At 33.6% G+C, this 9,907-nt stretch overlaps 1 protein-coding gene across 1 annotated transcript; it reads right to left on the bottom strand.

Annotated features, from left to right (window-relative positions):
• Positions 1-457: 457 nt before the first annotated feature.
• On the bottom strand, positions 458-8,643 carry LOC127080271 (uncharacterized). The gene is made up of 7 exons (XM_051020598.1): positions 8,301-8,643; positions 7,527-7,714; positions 6,995-7,099; positions 6,812-6,883; positions 6,472-6,619; positions 6,276-6,358; positions 458-573 (listed from the first exon to the last, which is right to left on the bottom strand). Exons 1-7 carry the CDS (start codon positions 8,453-8,455, stop codon positions 458-460), a joined length of 867 nt encoding a protein of 288 aa, XP_050876555.1. The 5' UTR covers positions 8,456-8,643.
• Positions 8,644-9,907: the final 1,264 nt, after the last annotated feature.

Here is a 9,907-nt window from a genome sequence, read left to right as displayed (position 1 = left end):
CTAATAAAGGTCCAGAAGGTGCAAAGGTGGTTACTTGTGGAGTGTTCTGTGGTGGTGACAATGGTAGCGTCAACTTTTGTTAACTAGGTTATTGTATGAATGGATTCCTATATCGAAGGTTTGTATGGTTTCTCTAGTTGGGATGGTACCTGTTAGTGGATAGGTTATGAGTGTTGTACCTATACTGGTTGTTGCTCTGAGGATTATAAATATTTGTTGCATATGCTTGAGGCAAATTAGTAATTACACCCTCTTGCAAAGTAGGACATGTATCTGTTGGATATTCAGGAAAGGTGCAAATTTCACATAACCTTTCTGTTTGAGTTTTTCCTACTGTCAATTGTCTCACAAATGAAGTAAGCTTATCAATTTTGGTTTCTAATGCCTTGTTGGAAGAAAAAGCTTGAATGTCATGCACTTCTTTTTTCGTAACCACATAGTTGTTTCTGGTTGTGAATTATTGGGAGTCGAGTGTCATGTTCTCAATTAAGGTCTTAGTTGTAGTTAGGGTCTTGTCAACAAGTGCTTCACCACTAGAAGCATCCAAGATATTTTTGTCCATAGGTAACAGTCCTTCATAAAAGTACTAGATTAGTAATTGTTCATAAATTTAGTGGTGAGGACAACTCGACACTAATTGCTTGAATCTCTCCCAGTATTCGGCCAATGATTCAATGTCAACCTATCTAATACCATATATTTCTTTTTTAATCGAAGCAACTCTTGAAGAAAGGAAAAATATTTTTAGGAAAACTTTATTCATATTATTCCATCTTGTAACAGAATTTGGCTTAAGATAATGCAATCAATCTTTCGCAACACCTTGTAGTAAGAATGGAAATGCTATGAGTTTGGCATGATCCTCAGTAATTTCTTGAGGCCTCAATGGTGTAGAGCACACAATTTGGAGTTCTTTCAAATGCTGATGAGGATCTTCTTCACCTACAAGGCCATTATACCTTGGAAACAAGTTTATTAAGCCAAATTTCAATTAAAAAGTTGCAACAACTTCAGAATACTCAATATAAAGTGCATTATAATTCACATCCAATGAAGCAAGTTCTCTTAAAGTTCTTTGTTTAGCCATATTATAATAATCAAACTCAAAATCAGAATCAAATAAATTATGGGAGAATACAAAATCAAAATCACTAGTAGTCATGCATCATGAGTCAACAATGCAACAATTATGAAAATACCAACAATGTGCCTAATGAGAAGAACAATTGAAAAAAATAAAAAAATGACTAAAATAAAATCTGGAAATATCACTAAAAATAAAATAAAATCAAAATAAGACACTACAAATATTTTCGGGTTTTTTCAAAAATATGAATATGGAAAATAAATATAAAAAAATAGAAAAATAAGAAATTTGAGATTTTTACGTCAAAATCTCTTAGAAGTCTCTTCTAAGAAGTACTGTTTGTTGATTTTTTTCTTCTGATTTTTGAGAAAAAATTCAGAGCAATTCGAAATAGTAGTTTACTGAATCACCTGATACGTTGGAATACTTAATATTATACTACAACCCTGAATATCAACAAAATAAAATTAAAAAAAATGCTAACAAGACTCTGATCTAGGATTCTAAAGTTGGTTAATATCAAAGAGTCCCTGAAAACAACACCAATTTGATTTGTTGTCGCACACGGGTAAAAAACCAGCTTATAAGGATAGTATATGGAAGTGACACTCGAGTCGTATCGTAAGGACTCTTGATTATTTTAACAAACTGATTGAAACAATGAGGGGTTTGGGTTTTCAATTAATAGTATGATTAACTGAATTTGATTACAAATAAAATTAACGAGCTGATCTACTAATTCGATTTCCAACTTATCATCAATTAGTATAATTCCAACGCCCTAAGTGAATTCTATTCCATTTTTTATTACAACATTAATAACAAGCGCAATTGAAAATATATGATTTACATTCCTATTTGCCGAATTAAACATACAGTTAAAAATAGTGCCAAATAATGAAAAAGCCACGCTATCGCAATTATGGTAAGGAACATACATCAATCGAATAAATCAATTCTATTCTATAAGAAGTTGAATTGAGCAAATGAGGTTCATAGACAGAAATTGAAAAGGAAGTGAAATTGCATTGAAAATTAACCTCAAAGTTGTGGAATCTGAATACAACAATTCAACCTTTGGAAATTAGCTCTCCGTAGAAATTGTAGTCGTCTAATTTTATTTTGTGAAAACTGAATGACCTAGCACTAAAACTGCATTTTAGTTTAAATATTACAATAGAAATCGGGCCATAATAGCAACCGACACGAAAAACATAAAATTTGGTCCAAAACTAATTATTTTACTAAGTCTGGCATGAAAACACAATATTTGACTCTTCTGCACTCCGAACTAGCGTCTAACTTCAACACAAAACTTGTATCTTATCCCCTTAACTTTCTAACACATATTAAAACGTGTCAAACCGCACCCCGTAACTCAAGTTATAACATGCACAATGAGAAAGTATCAAATTATCGCTTATTCTGAAAATAATTAACCGGATTAAAATAAAAACATAAATAAGTTACACTTTGAAAACACACTAAAAGCAATAAAATAAAAGCAACAAGTCATAAAAATCCTTTAGCACAAAGTGAAATATGGTGTATTAAAATACACTGATCATCACTGAAGTTTATTTATTCCAAAAAGAAAGGGAAAATATCGATAAAACTCGTAAAGAAAAAAGAATAATGGTCGTCACAACCAAATTCAGGTTCAGGAGTCGGTTACAAGGGGAAAATGTTAGCACCCCTCACATTTATTGTATTCAACGAGAACCATTTACTTAATTTTGGGAATAAGTGTTAGCGTGGTGTTATTTACTCTCTTCTAGTTATTATTATATGTTGTTTAAATGGAAAAAAGGCTAAAAACAGGTTTTTTTATTGGAGTGTTTGACAAGATTGTGAGTCTTGCTCCTATGTATCCTCAAGTGCGATGAAGAATTCAAAGCTACATAATTCTTAGTAGTAAAAGTTTGTATCTTGGTTAATTTTAGTGAACGGTGTTTAGGTTGCATTCTAGCAGTTTAACGTTGTTTGAATGCTTGTGCATGGGAGAATTAAGTGTTTATTTGTATCGCGAAAGAATGGTTCCTGCTTAATCGTATTCCAGTGGTTAAACGTTGTTTGTATGCTCACGCGTGAGAGGCTTAAGAGTTTGGTTGTATCGCGGTAGAATGGATAAACCATCATTCGTTTGTGAAAAGTTTGTAGTCATGCTAAGACGGAAAATGTTCAGTTGATTGGTTGAATTTGTTTTAGGGTGAAAGACGAGTATTCAAACAACGAGCTAATTACGACTAGCATCCAAATAGTCGGGGCAAATTATGATTTTATTATTTTGTTTGATATTGTTATATAGATTCATGATGATGATGATGATGTAATAATGGTAAGGTTCATGAATGAATGAGAATCAATTGATTTCAACTTGATTTTGGTTAAACCATAGATGGTGATGATGAAGAATACAACAATTATGTACATGGCATGAATGATGATAGCCAGGTTTGTATCTTTTATTTTATTCACTTCTTATGTTCACTTTCTTTCTCTTACTTTTAAATGATGAAAAGATGCAAAAATGAACATGAGACATTGTCCTTTAATGCACAATCCCTTTTTATATTGACTTTTGTTTGACTTTTTAAAAGGAACGTCTAATGCAAGAAGTTGCATCTTTTGATAATATATCTTAAAAATCTAAATTAAAATGGTAAATGAATTAATATGAATGAACTAAAAACTGAATTAAGAAATTAAGGTAAGTTGGTTCAAATAGTCCAAAAGTTGACTTTTGATTGACCTTAGTGAATTATGCCAAAAAAATGCAATATATGCAATGGTAAAGGATACAACTGACTTAATGAAAATGATTAAAATCTTAGGGAAAAATATAGGTTACAACAGTTGCCAATATTTAATTACCTTTAATCCAAGAATATGAACGACAATCGTCTTCATATATTCGTGGTGAAAGATGATTAAATACGAAGGACCCAAAATTTGTCTTTCGAATGAAATGAGGCTTGGTGAAATGCCTTTATTGGTGAATGAAAATGCACAATGGACTCACTGAGGATAGAAATGATCAACTACTCCAACCACTTACGTTGCTAAAGGATATATTCTTTGAGAGTTAACATGGAAAAATCTTCTAAATAAGTTCCATCGGGGAAGACTATTGTCGAGGTTTACCAGGGAAATTCAAAAGAAACTCAATGGGAAATCTCTTGTCGAGATTTATTGAGGAATACCATTTGCCGAGGTTTATTGGGAAATCTACTATAGAGATCTACTAGGGAATATATGTTACTAGGAAATCTTCTGTCGAGATTTACTGAAAAGGCCCTACTGCTGAGGTTTGCTGAAAAATACCTTATGCCAAGGTTTAACTGGGAAATCTTCTACCAGGAAATCATCTGTCGGGATATACTGAAGAGGTCATAGTGCCGAGGTTCTGCTGAAAAATACCTTATGTTGAGTTTTATCGGGAAATCTACTGCCGAGATTTACCGAGGAAACTACTATTGAGATTCTGGTAAGAAAATACCTATTTTCAAGGTTTAATTGTGAAATTTACTGTCGAGATTAACCATGGAATATACCGTCGAGATTCACTGAGGAAAATATATTTTATCGAGGTTTAATTGGGAAATCTTATGCCGAGATTGATCAGGGAATGTACTGCCGAGATTCTATGAGGAAATACATACTGCCAAGGTTTTTTGGGGAATCTTCTACCAGGAAATCTTCTGTCGAGATTTACTGAAGAGGTACTACTACCGAGGTTTTGCTGAAAATACCTTCTGCCGAGGTTTAGCATGAAATCTAATATCTAGATTTACCAAGGAATCTACTTTCCTTGGTAAATTCTTTTGCGAGTAATCTTCTGCCGAGAAAATACCTAATCTCGAGGTTTAACTGGGAAATCTACTACCGAGATTAACCAGGGAATCTACTGCCAAGATTCATTGAGGAAAATACTTATGTGGAGGTTTAACCGGGAAATCTTCTACTAAGATTAACCAAGGAATCTACTGTCGAGATTCACTGAGGAAATACCTACTATCGAGGTTTACTAGGAAATTTACTACCGAGATTTTCCAAGGAATCTACTTCCAAGATTCTGCTTAGAAAATACCTACTACCGAGGTTTACTGGGAATTCTACTGCCGAGATTTACCAAGGAATCTAGTGTCGAGATTCTGTTGAGAAAATACCTACTACTGAGGTTTACTGAGAATATCACTACAACAAACAAGACCTTAGACAGCGCTTTTTTTAGCCTTAGACAGCGCTTTAAAGCGCTGTCTAAACCTCCGCTGCTAAAGGTTTAGACAACGCTTTTTTAAATCTTAAAAGCGCTGTCTAAGCCCCACCCCCTTAGACAGCGCTTTGGCCAAAAGCGCTTTCTAAGACCCTCCTATTTTAATTTTTTTAGGTATACCTTAGACAGCGCTTTTCAAAAAGCGCTGTCTAAGCCCCCCCCTTAGACAGCGCTTTTGCCTAAAGCGCTTTCTAATCCCCCCCTTAGACAGCGCTTTTTACAAAAGCGCTGTCTAAGGTATACGAAAATTTTTGAAGCTTTTGTTTTAAACCACATTTTTTCCAGGTTTATAAACCAGAATTTCTACCTGTTTTCAACCAGATTTTGACAGACAATTATCACATTTTATATATGCCATTTTGGCCTTTTTTCTACCAATTTTTGGCTAACAAATATATATATATACCAATTCAAACCAATTTTGCCTTAAATGTATCAAAATATATACAAATTTATGTACACATTTACAAGTCATAACATATACTACAAATGTACACATTAATTACACAAATTTATGAACAAACATTGAGCTTTATCATGAATTGACACCACTCCTCTTTGATTTCGTCCACTTGATCCTTTGTATAAAATGCATAATTTAAGACAATTAGTTCAATTTAAGACAATTATATGTAATTACCTCTGGAATGTTCGGCTGAAAGGTACAGTTGATACTGTCTTTGTCCGAAGCATCTCTGTATACTGTTGAGGCGCTAGCCTCTCTTTCTCTCCTCAATGCATCAAGCTCAGCTTGCATGGCTTCCAATCTTGCATGAAGCTCCCGATTACTAGGAGCCTTTCCTTTTTTAATACTCAGGGAGGTCGGAGCCTTTCCTTTCATAACATGCTTGATAACTACCGTTAATATATCAAACTTTTTTTGGTGTTAGAAAAAAAGGTTAGATTAAGTACCATCTGAAGACCACTTGGGCTCAATTGGAGACTCTATAACGGAAGGATCATACCCAACTACACAGACACTCTTGTGGATCTCTCTGCATCGAAACAAGAGATGATTAAGCTTCAAGTTGAAACATGACATTTACATATAATAAGAAACTATAACATAAATTATTATATGGAACTTGAGGCAAAGAGTTCAGCTCACCCATTTTCAGAAATATAACCGACCCAAAGTTCGGATTTATCCCATGGCATGTTGGGGTGACTCCATTGTATCCATGCTATCCTCTCACTTTTAGGATCTAGACGCGGGAAAGCATAGAAATCACTCCCACCGACTAGTACTTCTGGTTCTGAAAGTTGCACAACACAATTACACTTAATATTGATTGCAATACCTTATAATGAAAACAAGCATTAAGATTAAGACAGTCAAAATATAATAACTTATGAAAACTTATAACAAACAACAAATAAACACACACGCATAGTATTCATTAAGCTCCTCATAAAGCTAAACTCACTAGTAAGATGGAAATTTTTACCCTGAACATTGTTGTTGCCAAGTGCTATGGATACAATAGTTGTAGGTGGATTTAGACTGCTTTCCCTACGATCTAGCAACATGATTGAACATTAGTGAGCAAATAATTGAATGATTTAAGTAAACTCGCAATGGAAGCGTTCTAACATACGCCTTAAAGAAGAACTCATTCTTAATTGCTTACCTTCCCTTACAGCAATAAAACGGTTAAAGCGTGTATCCAATACTCCATCTGCATAGCTTACAGTCGGTCCACCATAATCCGGAGTGAGAGGTATAGGAGACACATCTGGTGTGATCAAACACACAAAAAAAACAGCACAAGTTAACAAAATTGCTTGCTTCACACACATTGAAAATCACACAACACCAAATCAACATTCTCATGTTGATACAAATCAATATGCAAGTATTGAGCAAAAAAAAAATCAATATGCAAGTATTGAGCAAAAAAAAAATCAATATGCAAGTAAACTACAGTTGACTATAAAGAAAACTTAATTTGATGGCAGAATAAAACTACCATGCATTTTTGGAAAGACGGTAAGTTTGATAAAATCATGGTGGCGCTGTGATTTTGTTGGTAGTTTTTGCTAAAATCGTCTGTGTGCCAGTGCCACCGTAATTCAGCTTAACTCGCCGTGAATCCAAACATGCACATATCAAAGGTGCGCAAAAATAAGGGTATTGGGGAGTGAAAACTGATGCTTGCTTACCAAGAGAAGAGATGGATTGTTTGTATAATCTCTGATCCTTGTAATTTGCAAAAAAGACAACATCTCCTGAAACAGTGAAAGCACCACCACCATATTCCTGAGCCAGGGTTCTCACTCCAAATTCCTTCGGAGTAATATCTACAGCCTCGCCCCCTGGATTTTGCGGCTCAAGAACAAGAACTGCCCGTCTGAAACAAAAACAAAATTGTGAATCAGGACAGTCTGTATTGACTTATTTGAGTTTATCTAGTGGCATAAGCACTTCTTCCAAAGAGCTTACAAACACAGCCTAGTACATGTTCATAAATTGTTTTCAGCTTATTTTCATTCAAGAATAGCTTATATCAAAACATCAAAACAGTTTGACTTTTATTTTACAGAAATAACTTAAACATGAGTATGATAAGTGCTTATAGCATAAGTGCTTAACTAAGTTATTTATCCCGTCAAAGCCTAAAATTGGCCAAAAGGGTCACCTTAAAAACTCCAAAACATTAAACTTTCAGCCTTTTTCACTTTCATCTTATCTAAAAGTGTTTATTTTTAAGCTTCCATCTAACAGTTTGACTTTTTTTACAGAAATAACTTACATAAGTATGTAAGTGCTTATAGCATAAGTGCTTAATTAAGTTGTTAATCCAGTCAAAGCCTAAAAAAGACCAAAAGGGTGATCTTAAAAACTCCAAAAGATTACATTTTTCAGCCTTTTCCCTTCCATCTTATCCAAAAGCACTTATTTTTAAGCTAATAACAAAAAGGGTCAATGAAACTTACCCTGATTCAGCCGGACGCGATTCAAGCCAAATCAGACGGCCACTACCATCCACCGCGGTTCCACCAAGCCTCTTGGAAGCGCCGGAGACGACATCAGCAGTGATGGGTGATGTCCAAGAGCCATAAGGGGCAGTGGTTGTATCAGAAGAAGACATTGTTACCTTGGCGGAGGTATTGAAGTAGCATGCATGACGTCGTTGGTGCGGTGTTTTGGAAGAGAGAGAAAACTTTGGTGTGTTGAAATGGTTGAATCTGTGAGTGTGAGTGAATAAGCACTTGGAATAGTGATAAGAGGAAGAGGGGAAACGAGTGAGAGTGAGAAGAGCAATGGTAGCTAACGTGGACATTCTACCATTTTTTATTCTCAAAAGCGCTGACTAAGGTCTATATTTAAAAGCGCTTTCTAAAAGCGCTGTCTAAGGGGGGGATCTTAGACAGCGCTTTCTAAAAGCGCTGTTTAAGACCCCCCCTTAGACAGCGCTTTTATTATTTTTTTAGAACATTTTCCGTGTTTTATTTTTATTTTAACCTTAGACAGCGCTTTCTTTTAAAAGCGCTGTCTAAGATGCGCTGTTAAAAAACCTTTTTGGCGTAGTGTATCCCTGAAGTTGAAAACCATAACCATCATCTTTTGGCCCAAGGCTTACTAGTAGAAACTCCTGAGTTCCTGACGTGAAAGAACTTGTCACTAGAGCCCCTTCACTACAAGTACAAAACATGTAAAAAAAATCACATAGTGCGCTCTATCCTAACTTAAGATTCAAGCATAAAAGGCATAAATACCTCACAAATAATGAGTTATCAAAACTCTTAGACGCTGAAGTGATTTATCCGATTTTCAATAATAAATGAGTTAGCTCGATACAAGTAGTGCCAAAGAAAAGAAGGATGACAATCATTAAGAATGGCAAGAAGGAGTAAGTAATGACGAAGACCGTCACGAGATGAAGAATGTGCATCAACTATAAAAGATTGAACAAAGTTAGTTGCAAAGATCACTTTCCTATCATCGAGTAAAAATGAGAAATAAAATTATGATTAAGTCTTATTTTTATTACATTTAATTATTAACATTTATATAGTTTTGTAAATGCACGTGTGTATATATATATATATATATATATATATATATATATATATATATATATATATATATAAAATTAATTTTATGTTAAAAATATATACAAATGAAATATAGTTAATTTTATTAAATTAACTTAAAAAAAACACAAATACATTGGTTCAAAACCCTAATTGAATCAAATCATCAGATCAATAATTAAACCTAAAGATGTGCAAATTTGAATAAATTCCTTTTATTGATATAAATTTGAATAAATGTTTCCACATACCAAAAAAACTAATGAAATAATAATGTTTCTTAAAAATAGTATTTTTTTAATAATATAAAAGTATTAATTTAATAATAAAAAGTATTATTTATCATTATGATTAATTTTAATATTTTTAAGGTTGTTTATATTTTAATTATTTTAAAATTCTTTTTCTCTCCGCTTTTTCCTTATTTTTCTTAATTAACCATAGGAATTGAGTTGTTACGAGTTGTTTAAAAAATTAAAAATTGTTTTTATATAATTTAAAGAGTA

Source organism: Lathyrus oleraceus, chromosome 5 (assembly GCF_024323335.1).
Source record: "Lathyrus oleraceus cultivar Zhongwan6 chromosome 5, CAAS_Psat_ZW6_1.0, whole genome shotgun sequence".
NCBI lineage: Eukaryota > Viridiplantae > Streptophyta > Magnoliopsida > Fabales > Fabaceae > Lathyrus > Lathyrus oleraceus.
This window is presented reverse-complemented; position numbering and strand designations above follow the sequence as displayed.